Source organism: Embiotoca jacksoni, unplaced genomic scaffold, assembly GCF_022577435.1.
Source record: "Embiotoca jacksoni isolate LCO1_2020_lvr unplaced genomic scaffold, fEmbJac1.0.p SCAF_26, whole genome shotgun sequence".
Classification (NCBI taxonomy): domain Eukaryota; kingdom Metazoa; phylum Chordata; class Actinopteri; family Embiotocidae; genus Embiotoca; species Embiotoca jacksoni.
Genome location: NW_027185377.1, coordinates 25001 through 40000, shown reverse-complemented (window position 1 = coordinate 40000; position 15000 = coordinate 25001). Strand labels below are relative to the sequence as shown.

Sequence of the window (15000 nt, the reverse complement as noted above, 5' to 3'; positions counted from 1 at the left end):
GACGTTCTGCTGCTTCATCTGACGGTTCTTCATCTTGTTGTCCAGCTTCACGCCGCTCGTCTTCATCAGGCGGCGGAAGGACGGCCGGCGCTTCTTCGAGCGAGGCTGCAGGGTGGGGGGGAGGAGGGGGGGGAGACGACGACGACAACAACAACAACAACAACGTGACAAAATGATCTCTATGTTTAAAACCCTTAAAACCATTGTTTTGACATATTTCTTTGGTCATTTGTTTAAATCGGAGTTGTTAAAGTCGGTGAAGGCGTTTTGAAATCTGGAGCTCCCGGAAAGGTCCATGTTTGTGCTTCCGTTTGCAGCCCGAAGCTGAACGAAGCTGAACGAAGCTGAGGACATCAGACACCAGACTTCACTCCGTAGAACTCTGATTTCTGCGCGTTTGAAACACCTGAGTATTAAATTCACAGTTTTCTCTATGGAGTCTGGTGGCAGCCGGCGGAGAAACAGCAGGAGATGCTGAGTTTAACTGGGTGTCTCTTCAGTTGTTCAGGGACCAGACTCCACTCTGTAAAACGTTAATTTAACGGGTCACTCACCGGCGCCATGGCAGCAGGAAGTCTCCGCGTGTCTCCGCTGGGTCAGACCGATCTTTAAGCTCTCCTTCGGGGGAGTCTGGCCAAGTGTGTCGGTGTGTTTTGGTGGGGAGCTTCAATCTGCTGCTGCACGCGTGTTGACCAGAGGTGACCCGGAAACACTGAAACAAAGTCCTGGTGGGCTGAGACAGCAGCGCCCCCGGCGGCAGGAGGACCGGAGGGACAAAATAATGTGAACAACGCCCAATTAACTGTTTTATTATCAAAAAATATTTATTTATTTGAAAAAAACATCATAAAAAGATGAAGTCGGTCCAGATGTCAATAAATCAAAGAAACAATAAATCATCAGAGGTCGCTTTATTTCACAGGATGTGACATTACCACAGGAAGTGGCGGAACAGTATCATGTGACATGAGACCTAAACGGACGCAGCACGAGTCGAGTCTACGACTATTTATTTATTTATTATAAACACGTTTCTGTTTTCTCATTTTGTTTCAACATTTTAATGTTTTTACAGAAACGGAAATAAACAAAATAAATACTGACTTGAATGATTAATTTAAAGATGAGCAAGGATCAGCTGCTGCTCTCCGATTGGCTGCAGGAACTCAGCACCTGAGAGAAAACACAAACATTCAGGTCGGTTTCATCTCTTCTCATTGAGTCAAGTATGTCTGCCAGCTGACTCACCTAACTACACTTCCTGTTCCCATTCAGCATGGGCGTGGCCGAGATGCAGGAGAACAGCCTATCAGAGAGCAGCTCTTCATCGGGGAGGCGGGACAGGAACTGAGCTGGATGGACAGAATAATAAAATAAAATGAATCCAAGACAATAGAAATGTTTCATATGTTTGATGGTTTTCAGTCTGGGACTCGATGGCAGCAGTACCAGGAGACGCAGCTAGGGGCGCCAAACTGGGTATGAAAGAGGGCGGGGACGAGGTCATCATACACACAGGATGTGAGGCCCCTCCCTACGCCGGTTTGGGAGTTATCGGAGCATCATCACTGTTTTTCTGGTTATTATTATTATATTAAAAAATGAATGGGGCTCGGTGGCGCCCCCTGCTGGTCTTCTGACAGCTGATTTGCCGCCTTGTGTGCGAGGTCACAGCAGGCGAGGTGACCGCTCACCGACGCCGACGAGGTCCAGACGCAGCAGGACGTCCTGGTGGAGGCTCAGGATGCCCAGACCGGTTCTGAACAGGAACTCCTCCCCGTCCCGGAAGAACACATCCCAAACTCGGCAGGCCACCTCCAGGGGAGGTGGTTGGTGTACAGAGACAGGATCCTGGGAGGGTGAGGGCGGGGCTTTAACCAAACAATAACATAAACATACCGACAGGTGAATTATCAGGTATTCGGGAACTCACCAGTCCAGCAGGTAGAGGTCAGGGGTCACACCGACCGCCTGGAAGTGAAGGAAGAGACGAGGAAGACGCTCCTCCAGGAACACCTGGAACGCCCCGAAATACCTGCACATCTGGGGGTGGGAGGACCAGCTCACAGACCAGGACCAGGACCTGGACCAGGACCAGAACCTGGACCAGAACCTGGACCAGGACCAGCTCACAGACCAGGACCAGGACCAAGACCTGAACAAGCACCAGGACCAGGACCATCTCACAGACCTGGACCGGGCGTACTTGAAGACGTACCAGCTGGTGTTGGACCCGGTAGAATCCCTGCTGACAGGGTCGGTTAACCAGGTTGGAGAAACTGATAAAGGCGTCAACTGGATCCATGTTCAGGACCAATATGGCTGCCACAGAGGACATCCCCCGGACCTGGGACAGAGACAGACAGAGACAGAGAGACAGACAGACAGAGGGGGTCCAAGTCACTGGAGACACGTCCTCATGGAGTCTCATGTCCACGCAGAGACTCAGGTCACATGACGAGCTCTGTGGTTTAAATGTTTGTTTGTTTGTTTGTTTGTTTTTCACTCACATATCCCACATCAGGTCTGTAGCAGCTGTAAGCTCCCAGGATGCTTTGCAGCAGCTCGTGGTAAGGACCGCCCTACAAAATAAGAGTGTGAGCTGACTTCCTGTCTCTCCGGGGTGGAGGTGTTCCTACTGGACTCTACTGGTCTTTACTGGTCTCCACTGGTTTCTTTTGGACTCTACTGGTCTCTACTAGACTCCACTGGTCTCCACTGGTCTCTTTTGGACTCTACTGGTCTCTACTAGACTCCACTGGTCTCCACTGGTCTCTTTTGGACTCTACTGGTCTCTACTAGACTCCACTGGTCTCCACTGGTCTCTTTTGGACTCAACTGGACTCTAGGAACACAACACTCATTAACACAGACACAGAAACAGATGACGGGTCCAGGTCTCAGGTGAGTCCAGGTCTCAGGTGAGTCCAGGTCCAGGTCCTACATGGCGTCCCAGTGCGGGAGGATGTTCTGGTTCCAGACCAGCGTGCTGCTGGAGATCTCCTCCTCCTGTCTGAAGCGCTCCTCCCTCTGCTGCTGCCTCCTCTGCACCTCCTTCAGCTCTGACAGACAGACAGACAGACAGACGGGTCAGGGAGGGACACTGTGGGTTCTGTTAAGCTCCACCTGTGAGGGAGGTTCAGCAGGTTAAATCCAACCCACTTCTCCTCCTGGCTGCAGCCACCATCTCCTCGTACTGCTGCCGGTGTCGCTGTGTCTCCTCCTCCGACTTCGCCGGAAGGTTCCTGAACAAGAAACACGTCAGGATGCCCGGTGGAGGGACAGGATGTGACGGAAAAACAGAGACAGGAAGTGACAGAGAAACAGAGACATGAAGTGGTCATACGGTGGACGGTCCTCCAGGATCAGCGCTGTGGTCAACAGCGGCTCAAACTCCACCTTCCTCCTGCTCTGCTGCCCCACGGCATGATGGGTAGGAGAGCTGCAGGCCGCGAGCTGCCCTGCCTCGAACTCCTGCAACGACATCACACTGGTGGTCACCATGACGACAGGAGAGGACACTCATTAAGACCCGGTCCCGTCAGTCCCATCTGTACCTGCTGGATGATCTGGGCCTGTTTGGACAGACTCTGTTTAGGAGGAACTTTTCCGAAGAGTTTCCAACAAGGAACACTTTGACTGACGGACCGCTGCTTCCTGCTGAAAACACACACACACATATATCAGTTGTGATCAGTAGTAATGATCAGTAGTAGTGATCAGTAGTGATCAGTAGTAGTTCAGTAGTGATTATTAGTAGTGATCAGTAGTAGATCAGTAGTAGTTCAGTAGTGATGAGTAGTAGATCAGTAGTGATCAGTAGTAGTTCAGTAGTGATGAGTAGTAGATCAGTAGTGATCAGTAGTAGTTCAGGAGTGATGAGTAGTAGATCAGTAGTGATCAGTAGTGATCAGTAGTAGTTCAGTAGTGATCAGTAGTGATCAGTAGTAATTCAGTAGTAGATCAGTAGTAGTGATCAGTAGTAGATCAGTAGTGATCAGTAGTGATCAGTAGTAGTTCAGTAGTAGATCAGTAGTAGTGATCAGTAGTAGTTCAGTAGTGATCAGTAGTAGTGGTCAGTAGTAGATCAGTAGTAGTTCAGTAGTGATCAGTAGTAGTTCAGTAGTGATCAGTAGTAGTTCAGTAGTAGATCAGTAGTAGTGATCAGTAGTAGTTCAGTAGTGATCAGTAGTAGTTCAGTAGTGATCAGTAGTAGTTCAGTAGTGATCAGTAGTAGTTCAGTAGTAGTTCAGTAGTGATCAGTAGTAGTTCAGTAGTGATCAGTAGTGATCAGTAGTAGTTCAGTAGTGATAAGTAGTAGTTCAGTAGTGATCAGTAGTGATCAGTAGTAGTTCAGTAGTGATCAGTAGTAGTGATCAGTAGTAGTTCAGTAGTGATTATTAGTAGTGATCAGTAGTAGATCAGTAGTAGTTCAGTAGTGATGAGTAGTAGATCAGTAGTGATCAGTAGTAGTTCAGTAGTGATGAGTAGTAGATCAGTAGTGATCAGTAGTAGTTCAGGAGTGATGAGTAGTAGATCAGTAGTGATCAGTAGTGATCAGTAGTAGTTCAGTAGTGATCAGTAGTGATCAGTAGTAATTCAGTAGTAGATCAGTAGTAGTGATCAGTAGTAGATCAGTAGTGATCAGTAGTGATCAGTAGTAGTTCAGTAGTAGATCAGTAGTAGTGGTCAGTAGTAGATCAGTAGTAGTGGTCAGTAGTAGATCAGTAGTAGTTCAGTAGTGATCAGTAGTAGTTCAGTAGTGATCAGTAGTAGTTCAGTAGTAGATCAGTAGTAGTGATCAGTAGTAGTTCAGTAGTGATCAGTAGTAGTTCAGTAGTGATCAGTAGTAGTTCAGTAGTGATCAGTAGTAGTGGTCAGTAGTGATCAGTAGTAGTTCAGTAGTGATCAGTAGTAGTTCAGTAGTAGATCAGTAGTAGTTCAGTAGTAGATCAGTAGTAGTGATCAGTAGTAGTTCAGTAGTGATCAGTAGTAGTTCAGTAGTGATCAGTAGTAGTGGTCAGTAGTGATCAGTAGTAGTGGTCAGTAGTGATCAGTAGTAGTTCAGTAGTGATCAGTAGTAGTTCAGTAGTAGTTCAGTAGTGATCAGTAGTAGTTCAGTAGTGATCAGCAGTAGTTCAGTAGCGATCACTAGTAGTTCAGTAGTGATCAGTAGTAGTTCAGTAGTGATCAGTAGTGATCAGTAGTAGTTCAGTAGTGATAAGTAGTAGTTCAGTAGTGATCAGTAGTGATCAGTAGTAGTTCAGTAGTGATCAGTAGTAGTGATCAGTAGTAGTTCAGTAGTGATCAGTAGTAGTTCAGTAGTGATCAGTAGTGATCAGTAGTAGTTCAGTAGCAATCACTAGTAGTTCAGTAGTGATCAGTAGTAGTTCAGTAGTGATAAGTAGTGATCAGTAGTAGTTCAGTAGTAGTTCAGTAGTGATAAGTAGTGATCAGTAGTAGTTCAGTAGTAGTTCAGTAGTGATAAGTAGTAGTTCAGCAGTGATAAGTAGTGATCAGTAGTAGTTCAGTAGTAGTTCAGTAGTGATCAGTAGTAGTTCAGTAGTGATCAGTAGTAGTTCAGTAGTGATAAGTAGTGATCAGTAGTAGTTCAGTAGTAGTTCAGTAGTGATAAGTAGTAGTTCAGTAGTGATAAGTAGTGATCAGTAGTAGTTCAGTAGTAGTTCAGTAGTGATAAGTAGTAGTTCAGCAGTGATAAGTAGTGATCAGTAGTAGTTCAGTAGTAGTTCAGTAGTGATCAGTAGTAGTTCAGTAGTGATCAGTAGTAGTTCAGTAGTGATCAGTAGTAGTTCAGTAGTGATAAGTAGTGATCAGTAGTAGTTCAGTAGTAGTTCAGTAGTGATCAGTAGTAGTTCAGTACTGATCAGTACTGATCAGGTGTTTACCTGCTGAAGTACTCGATGATTTCGGGCCTCCTGGACTGCAGCTCAGGTTCTGGTCCGGCTCTGTCCCGGATCAGCTGACCCGGTCTGCTCTGGAACGTGTTCCCGGAGTGTGGAGCGGTGGGGGGGAGGGCGAAGGCCTCGTCATCAGGGCGGACCTCCGGCAGGTCAAAGGTCACATCCCCCTGCTGTGCGGCTGTCGAAAGGCTCACACCGAGGTCGATGCCTTCGGTAGCCCCGCCCCCACAACAGTTCACCTTTGACCCCATGCTGCTGGAACTCATCCTGGCTGCATGGGTGACATCATCTCCGGGACGAGGCCCCACCCCCTGATCCTCACCTGGATCCTGGATGACAGAGCAGCATCTGATTGGTCCTACAGAGCTGTCACCTGAACATGTGACGTGCTGGACACGCCCAGAGAGACCCAGAGTGATGACATCACCAGGGGTGGAGGGGTGGAGGGGTGATGATGACATGGTGTTGACTCCTCTGTGTTGTTTACGGTCGTCATTGGAGACGAACCATCATCGCTTCGTTCCATTTCACTCCTCTCTGGTTATATTGGTCGTCTTATTTTGAAAGTTATCCTCTCTGGTTATATTGGTCGTCTTATTTTGAAAGTTATCCTCTCTGGTTATAATGGCGGTTTTATTTTGAATGCAGTCCAGCTGGTTTCCGGTCCTGTCGTCTTGACTCCTCTCTGGATCACCGAGGCTCTCAGCGGCAAAAACAAACCCGGACACAGCTCCATGTTGACCAGTCCGGTGATGTACTCAGAACGTCAGGTGGATTACTCACGTAGAGGGTTATGGCGTCATTATTAATGTAAATTGTGTTTAAATAATAAAACTACATAAACAGGTTTAATAATCATTCAGAACATTAAAATGTAGCTTGTTCAGTTTCTGTCACATTAAATAAAGTTGTAATCGTTATGTTTGAATTTTGTAATCCACAAATTATGCTTTTTATAAAATTTATATTTTAATTGTGGTTTTAAACAATTGAATCGCAATGAAAAATTATAACTGGATCAAAATGTGTTTTGGGGATTTTATTTTGTTTTGTTTGACTGATTTTATTTTTCCATTAATGTTTGTGATTAAATGAAAAACTGTTCAGGATTGATAATACGTGTCGCTCCTGCTCACATTATGTTTTTTATTGATTAACTTAAATCACTTATTTTTGATGGACCTCTGTTTAAATAAAAAACATTTATATTTTTCTTATTTTATGAGATTTATTGTTTTAATTTGTTCTTTGGGAAACAGAACTCTGTAGATTAAATTCCTGTTCTGTTCTAAGGCTCTAAATGCCGTACCGTTCCTTTAAGGCTCTAAATGTCATACCGTTCCTTTAAGGCTCTAAATGCCGTACCGTTCCTTTAAGGCTCTAAATGCCGTACCGTTCCTTTAAGGCTCTAAATGTCATACCGTTCCTTTAAGGCTCTAAATGTCGTACCGTTCCTTTAAGGCTCTAAATGCCGTACCGTTCCTTTAAGGCTCTAAATGTCATACCGTTCCTTTAAGGCTCTAAATGCCGTACCGTTCCTTTAAGGCTCTAAATGCCGTACCGTTCCTTTAAGGCTCTAAATGTCATACCGTTCCTTTAAGGCTCTAAATGCCGTACCGTTCCTTTAAGGCTCTAAATGCCGTACCGTTCCTTTAAGGCTCTAAATGTCATACCGTTCCTTTAAGGCTCTAAATGTCATACCGTTCCTTTAAGGCTCTAAATGTCGCACCATTCCTTTAAGGCTCTAAGTGTCGTACCGTTCCTCTAAGGCTCTAAATGTCGCACCGTTCCTTTAAGGCTCTAAATGTTGTACCGTTCCTTTAAGGCTCTAAATGTTGCACTGTTCCTTTAAGGCTCTAAATGTCATACCGTTCCTTTAAGGTTCTAAATGTCATACCGTTCCTTAAAGGCTCTAAATGTTGCACTGTTCTTAAGGCTCTAAATGTTGCACCGTCCCTTTAAGGCTCTAAGTGTCGTACCGTTCCTTTAAGGCTCTAAATGTCGCACCATTCCTTTAAGGCTCTAAATGTCGCACCGTTCCTTCAGGGCTCTAAATGTCTCACTGTTCCTTTAAGGCTCTAAATGTCGCACCGTTCCTTTAAGGCCAAGTAAAAGCAGCTTGACAGATGTTCGTAGAATTTAATTATAATTTTCAAGCATATGAAAAATATTGCATATAAAATTATAAAAATCAAGTCCATAATTTATGTAAATTTAATTTACAATTGCAACCAATCAGAATACACATTTTGAATGGGCGGGGCTTATATCAAGTGCAGTTGTCTGCATGGCAGCAGAAGCGGAGGGTTCCTGTAGTGTCTAGACTGAGGGAAAAATTACTGCATACTTAAATTACCAATGTGGAGACCCCGCCCACATCGTGTCTGAGCTCTGATTGACAGGAAGTGGACCTGTTTAACCAATCACCCCTTTTCAAAAAATTGCAAAAATAAATCTGAACAAATCCTCCGTTAACATTCCAGTATGGTTCTCTCTGCCTGTCCCAGAGTCCATCGAGAAAATGACTGTTTTCGGCTGCGCGGTTGCATTCACGCGTAGCCACACTTGTGCAGCTTGAGGTTGCGCTGGTCCGAGTATCTCTTGCCACACCTGTCGCAGATATACTGCTTGCCACCGGCGTGCACGTGCCTCTTGTGCGTGCGCAGGTGGCTGCCCTGGCTGAAGGTCTTGCCGCAGACGTCGCAGGTGTACGGCTTCTCGCCGGTGTGGACGCGCAGGTGCAGTTTCAGGCTGTTGGCATTGTTGAACTTCTTGTCGCAGGCGCTGCAGCCGAACGGCCGCTCGCTGGAGTGCGTGCGGCCGTGCGAGATCAGGCTGCTCTGCTGGCTGAACGTCTTACCGCACTGCGGGCAGCCGAAGGGCCGCTCGCCGGTGTGGATCCTGCGGTGGATCTTCAGGTTCACCGCCTGCCGGAAGGTTTTCCCACAGAGGTCGCAGCCGAAAGGCCGCGCGCCGCTGTGGATGCGCTGGTGGTTCTTCAGGTTGACGGCGTGTCGGAAGGTTTTGTTGCACTGCTCGCAGGCGAAGGGCTTCTGGTCGCTGTGGATCAGCTGGTGCGTCTTCAGCGTGACAGCGCGGGTGAAACCTTTCCCGCACGCGGAGCACACGAACATCTTGGTTCCTGAGTGCGTGTGCGTGTGTCGCTGCAGGTTCTGCAGCAGGTTGAAGCGCCGGCCGCAGACGTCACAGCCGTGCGGCTGCTCGCCGCTGTGCACGACGCCGTGCGTCTTCAGCTGCGCCTGCTTGGAGAAACGTTTTCCGCAGGTGGAACACACGAACGGCCGCTCGGCGCCGTGGACGACCCGCTGGTGGGTCCGCAGAGACGAGAAGGACAGACAGGTCGGCAGCACTGGACTGGAACCAGGACCAGGAGTAAGAGCAGGACCAGGAGTAGGACCAGGACCAGGAGTAGGACCAGGACCAGGACCAAGACCAGGAGTAGGACCAGGATCAGGAGTAAGACCAGGACCAGGAGTAAGAGCAGGACCAGGACCCTTCATGTGGTGAAGGTTCTCCGGTTGAGCAGCTTCCACACGGGCTCCTGCAGAGAACATGTGATCGGGTGTTAATCGGGTGGTGATCGGGTGGTGTTTGGGTGTTGATCGGGTGGTGTTTGGGTGTTGATTGGGTGGTGTTCGGGTGGTGATCGGGTGTTGATCGGGTGGTGAGTTGATCGGGTGTTGAGTTGATCGGGTGGTGTTTGGGTGTTGATCGGGTGGTGTTCGGGTGTTGATCGGGTGGTGAGTTGATAGGGTGTTGATCGGGTGGTGTTCGGGTGTTGATCGGGTGGTGAGTTGATCGGGTGTTGATCGGGTGGTGTTCGGGTGGTGTTCGGGTGTTGATCGGGCGGTGAGTTGATCAGGTGTTGAGTTGATCGGGTGTTGATCGGGTGGTGTTCGGGTGTTGATCGGGTGTTGAGTTGATCGGATGGTGATCGGGTGGTGAGTTGATCAGGTGTTGAGTTGATCAGGTGTTGATCGGGTGGTGAGTTGGTTGGGTGTTGATCGGGTGGTGTTCGGGTGTTGTTCGGGTGGTGATTGAGTGTTGGTCGGGTGGTGTTCGGGTGGTGATCGGATGTTGGTCGGGTGGTGTTCGGGTGGTGATCGGGTGGTGTTCGGGTGGTGATCAGATGTTGTTCGAGTGGTGTTCGGGTGGTGATCGGATGTTGTTCGAGTGGTGTTCGGGTGGTGTTCGGGTGGTGAGTTGATCGGGTGGTGATCGGGTGGTGTTCGGGTGGTGATCGGGACTTACTCTCGGCGATGGCTACCAGGTCGATGTTTCCGTGTTCGTCTTTAACGGTGACCGCCAGAACAAACGCCGTCTCCCTGGCGTCCTCCTGCGGTTTCTGCAGTAACATCACAGTCAGGTCAGTGAACGCACCGCGGGCACTCAGGTGAGCAGGGGGAGGAGTCTTACCTGAGAGGGCGTGTCTGGGTCGGAGCTCTGCAGCCGGAGTCCGTAAGAGTGTTCGAGGTCTGCGACGGACAAACAAGTTACAACGACATCATGGCGGTCTGACTGGAGGGGGCGTGACCTGCGTACGTACCAACTCGTGTATTGTTGAGGACGTTGAGGACACTGGTCTGCGGTCTCCTGAAGCTCCGCCCACACTCAGCGTCCACCTGCAGCCTCACGCCGTCCACAATGTTCATGATCTTTCCCAGAGCCTCGTTCCCCAGGGTCTCCATGATGGAGGCAAACATCACCTGGGGGTCAGAGACAGGTCAGTGGTCAGAGACAGGTCAGAGGTCAGAGACAGGTCAGAGGTCAGAGACAGGTGTCCTTTCGCAGCAAAGGGACATTTTAGTGCTTTATTCACATCTATCCCACATTTGACTTGGTCCACATCCAGAACCAGGACACTGAGACCGGTCCAACCTGGACCTGGACTAGACCCGGACTAGACCCAGACCTGGACCTGGACTAGACCCGGACTAGACCCAGACCCAGACCTGGACCTGGACTAGACCCGGACTAGACCCAGACCCAGACCTGGACCTGGACTAGACCCAGACCTGGAACCAGACCTGGACCACAAACATGTGAAAACTACATTTCAAATAAAACCTCTGAATCCAGAACCAGAACTCTGCAGGAACAGAACCGAACCACTGAAGTAAAAACAAACTGAATGGGACCGGAAGCAGCAGCTGCTCCCCGGCCTCCAGCAGCAGCTGCTCCCCGGCCTCCAGCCGCCCTCCGCCCGCTCCTCACCGTCTTCCCACAGCTCTTCTCCGGCGGCTCTCCGGCGGGGCTGCTGTCCTCCTGCAGTCTCTTCAGCTCGGCCACGGCGGCGTGGACCAGAGACTCCATGACGGCGGCCAGCTGGGTGTGCAGGGTTGCGGAGCAGCTCATCGTCCTGCGGGCCAAGCCGCCGCTGGTCCGGACGGACTGACCGCTGCTAACCAGCTGGACCTCCCGCTGCCCCGGGCAGCATCAGCGGAGCTCCGGGACACTTCTAAACCGGTCTGCGGGTGAAACTCATGAAAGTTAAAGAACCGAGAGTTCACTTTAACAGCCCGCTGAGGCACCAACACCCGGAAGTGTTCCTTCTTTCTTCTTCTGTGGTTGTACTGGCGGACTACAAAACTCCGCCCCCTACTGGCCCGCAGCGGAAACGACTTTTATTCTGGAAATTTAAACTGAAAATCAGCTGCTGAGGGTTCTGGTCGGCGGGTTCCTCTCTCGGTTCTGTTCAGAAGAGGCCACAGACGGTGGAACAAGAACATGTGGCCGTTCTGCAGCGCTGCAGCACACGACTCATCATCCTCCTTCAGCCGGTTCAGATACCTGAGAGACGATCAATCGATCGATCAATCAATCAAGTTTTTATTCCACGTTTTCTGATGAATACATTTATTTCTTGCTTGTTTTATTAAAAGGTTGAAAGTGTCCGATCACTGCGAGGTAGTTCACAAAACAACACGTCAACACATTACATTATTATTACATTATTATTACATGGCAACAGAATAATAATGTTTAAAACAGAAGGCACCACTGGATGTTTAACATGAGTGGAATGTCCCTTTAACAGCAGCAGCCTGGCTGCAGTGCATCATGGGTAATCAGCCAGACATCACTGATCACTGAAGGAAACCTAAAATCAGACAGATTCTCAGGGGACTTCTGAACTGTCTGCTCCTCTGGTTACTAAGTGGATTTCTGGAGGTTTATTCTGAAAGAGTTGATGTAAACAGGAAGTGGAAGTCACTGGAAGTCCGTCTGCTCCTCGTGGCGGCGCTGGCGCTGCGTCCACTCTGTGATGAGGCGGTTGGCGAGGGCGTGTTTGGGTGGCAGCCAAAGGATGGGGGCGTTGCCCCTTCTGGGCGGAGTCTTCACCTGCAGGGCACAGGTGACCTCCTCCAGAGAGAACCAGCGGGCGTCCTCCAGCTCCGAGCGGTCCACCGTTAGCTGGACAGGAAACGCAGGTCACATGACACGCCAGGTGTTTACAGGTGTGGATGGAACACAATTAGAGACACAAGTGTGAGCTCACCTGAGAGTGGGCGGGACTAACGGAGGCGTGGCAGCCCAGCATGAAGGAGCTGTGAGGGAACGGCCAGTGCTGCGAGGAGCTGTAGGAGATGCTCTGCACCTCCAGCCCCACCTCCTCCGCCACCTCCCTGGACAGAGCCTCCTCCAGAGTCTCGCCTGCGATGGACAAGAGGACACGTCAAACACTCAGGACAGCAGGTGATGGACAGGTGTGTCTGCAGACAGGTGAGACTGACCCATGTCACAGAAGCCGGCCAGAGCGCTGAACATCCCTGGAGGGAAGGACGGCTGTCGCCCCAACAAACACCGTTTTCCATCAGACACCAGGAAGATCACCACCGGGGACATCTGCAGGAGACCAGGAACCAACCGGGAACCAGTCAGGAACCAACCAGGAACCAGCCAAGAACCAGTCAGGAACCACACAGTAACCAGTCAGGAACCAACCAGGAACCAGTCAGGAACCAACCAGGAACCAGTCAGGAACCAGTCAGGAACCAACCAGGAACCAGCCAAGAACCAGTCAGGAACCACACAGTAACCAGTCAGGAACCAGTCAGGAACCACGCAGTAAACAGTCAGGAACCAACCAGGAACCACTCTGGTACCAGTCAAAAACCAGTCAAGAACCAGTCAGTTAATTTCTGTTTTGGTTCTGGTTCAGATCCAGTTAAGTTTTCAGTGGTTCTGGTCCAGTTGTGATGTGTGGAAGTCACCTTAGGGTAGTAGACGAGGGAGCTGCAGACCCTCTGGCTGCCAGCCTGGTTCCGGTGCGTCGGTTGACCCGTGGCGCTGCAGAACCTGGTGGTCTGATGCCAGCGCAGCAGAGCCTGACCCTGCAGGACAGACCGAGTCAGAACTGGAACACAGATAGGATCAGATGGACTCAGTGTTGAGTTCTGGATGATCGGACCCTCGTAATAACCAGAACTTCTGTTCTGGCTGTAGTTCCTCACCTTGGCCACTAAAGGTGCCTTGGTTCCAGCCAGAAGAAAGAAAGCTTTCCTCAGATCCACAAAAGTTCCATCACACTGTTCTTCTACTGCCGCCTTATCCAGTTCTCCTGAACACAGACCGGAACCGACAGAATCCAGAGTCAGTGTGGACCGCTGGGAGTGGCTCTCAGAGTACCAAACAGCAATCCTTGTTCTTACCGAGGTCCAGACAGAACTGAGCCTGGTTCTGTTCAGAACAGCCAATCAGAACCGACTCCTTCAGAAGGGACCGGTCAGAACCGAGCCTCTGCAGGATGGACTGCACATCTGGAACAGAACACAGAACCAGAACCGTCTCAGCTCAAACCTGAATTATGTCTTGCATTCCGGTTCTCTACTTCAAGGTTCTCTACCAGAGGTTCTCTACCTGAGGTTCTCCACCTGAGGTTCTCTACCAGAGGTTCTTTACCAGAGGTTCTCTATCTGAGGTTGTCCAATTGAGGTTCTCTACCAGAGGTTCTCTACCAGAGGTTCTCTACCTGAGGTTCTCCACCTGAGGTTCTCTACCAGAAGTTCTCTACCAGAAGTTCTCTCCCTGAGGTGCTCTGAGGTTCTGGTGGTTCTGCGGTTGTGTACCTGAGTAGGTGAGTGGTTCTGGTCGGAGGGTTCCTCTCTCGGTTCTGTTCAGAAGAGGCCACAGGCGGTGGAACAAGAACATGTGACCGTTCTGCAGCGCTGCAGCACACGACTCATCATCCTCCTTCAGCCGGTTCAGATACCTGAGAGACGATCAATCGATCAATCAATCAATCAATCAATCAATCAATCAATCAATCAATTCAATCAATCAATCATGTAACCTCATTCTGGATATGAATCCTGAGCAGCAGCGTGTCTGCAGATGTTTTGTTGAGACGAGGATCAAAGGTCTCAACATGGCCGCCACTGGAAGAATCGGGGAGAAACTGTTAGTCTAGCTTAGCACACATAAGGCTCGAGATGACTGGACCGGTCTCTGAACTGTCCTGCTGGACCTCCTCAGTGCTGCTGTCTGTCCCAGTGTTCCTCCCTAACGTCCTGAGGTTCTGGTGGAGGAACTCTACTGGGATCAGTTCCCTGCAGCGCCCCCATCAGGACAAACTTCAGACTTTTAGTTCAGTTCAACTCACAACATGTTGGTCATGTGAGAAGAGAAAAAATAACAATGCCGAACCCCCTTTAAGAATCTGTCGTTTTAGAGTTCGTGTGTTTCCCTCAACAGTAGATTGGATTTTAACATAATTTCAGACTTTCGGGAGAATCTTCAGGTTCTGTTGGGGATTTCGGCGACATTTTACCAAATCAGCTGCTATTATTTCAACAAACATGCAGTTTCCAGAATCTTTACGTGGATTGTTTGAGTGGGACAATAAGACACGTCGGACCGTTAAACGAGCTGCATGTTAACACGGAGTTCTGCTTACAGTTCACAGCTGTCAGCCCTCAGCTCGGTGCAGTAGAAGCTAAAATTGACAGATTCTGAATGGACTCTTGTATGGGAGGATCCGCAGAGCTGCAGGTTGCAGACCGGTGGTGTTCTGATGGAGTTGGACTTATGACGTGTCTGTCAGTCAGCTGTTGTTCTG

The 15000-nt window shown here is 49.4% G+C and overlaps 5 protein-coding genes across 9 annotated transcripts in view; 1 reads left to right on the top strand and 4 right to left on the bottom strand.

Annotated features, from left to right (window-relative positions):
- Window positions 1–714, bottom strand: part of noc3l (NOC3-like DNA replication regulator) — a 7596-nt gene extending 6882 nt beyond the window's left edge. The window contains exons 1-2 of the mRNA XM_069159849.1: window positions 555–714; window positions 1–105 (exon numbers count right to left, since the gene is read on the bottom strand). The exon at window positions 1–105 is cut by the window's left edge and continues 100 nt beyond it. Of these exons, the coding sequence (XP_069015950.1) occupies window positions 1–105; window positions 555–563 (114 nt within the window). The 5' untranslated portion in view covers window positions 564–714. The remainder of the gene's footprint in view (window positions 106–554) is intronic.
- A 182-nt stretch (window positions 715–896) lies between these two features.
- LOC138204866 (TBC1 domain family member 12-like) lies at window positions 897–7796 on the bottom strand. The gene is given in 13 exon segments (XM_069160423.1): window positions 897–1173; window positions 1249–1352; window positions 1695–1826; window positions 1829–1851; window positions 1934–2043; window positions 2219–2347; window positions 2511–2582; window positions 2770–2845; window positions 2945–3062; window positions 3163–3245; window positions 3347–3474; window positions 3558–3660; window positions 5907–7796. Coding segments are annotated over 12 exon segments (1554 nt in total). The 5' UTR covers window positions 6383–7796; the 3' UTR covers window positions 897–1173.
- Window positions 7797–8046: 250 nt separating this feature from the next.
- Window positions 8047–11486, bottom strand: LOC138204549 (zinc finger protein OZF). 2 transcript variants are annotated; one of them, XM_069159847.1, is made up of 5 exons: window positions 11157–11486; window positions 10489–10648; window positions 10359–10417; window positions 10194–10287; window positions 8047–9483 (listed from the first exon to the last, which is right to left on the bottom strand). In XM_069159847.1, the coding sequence occupies exons 1-5, from the start codon at window positions 11295–11297 to the stop codon at window positions 8471–8473; spliced, it is 1467 nt and encodes a 488-aa protein (XP_069015948.1). In that variant the 5' UTR covers window positions 11298–11486; the 3' UTR covers window positions 8047–8470. The 2 variants fall into 2 exon arrangements, with proteins under 2 accessions (XP_069015948.1, XP_069015949.1); XM_069159848.1 differs by lacking the exons at window positions 10194–10287; window positions 10359–10417.
- A 296-nt stretch (window positions 11487–11782) lies between these two features.
- Window positions 11783–14930, bottom strand: nudt13 (nudix (nucleoside diphosphate linked moiety X)-type motif 13). The gene is made up of 9 exons (XM_069159841.1): window positions 14839–14930; window positions 14236–14320; window positions 14012–14154; window positions 13595–13702; window positions 13397–13503; window positions 13157–13276; window positions 12677–12788; window positions 12442–12596; window positions 11783–12356 (listed from the first exon to the last, which is right to left on the bottom strand). The coding sequence occupies exons 2-9, from the start codon at window positions 14310–14312 to the stop codon at window positions 12153–12155; spliced, it is 1026 nt and encodes a 341-aa protein (XP_069015942.1). The 5' UTR covers window positions 14313–14320; window positions 14839–14930; the 3' UTR covers window positions 11783–12152.
- A 54-nt stretch (window positions 14931–14984) lies between these two features.
- The window catches only part of rpp30 (ribonuclease P/MRP 30 subunit), a 9620-nt gene continuing 9604 nt past the window's right edge, over window positions 14985–15000 (top strand). For all 4 annotated transcript variants that reach the window (XM_069159845.1, XM_069159843.1, XM_069159844.1 and 1 more), the window contains exon 1: window positions 14985–15000. This exon is cut by the window's right edge and continues 372 nt beyond it. The gene's annotated coding sequence lies outside the window, so the exon portion shown is untranslated.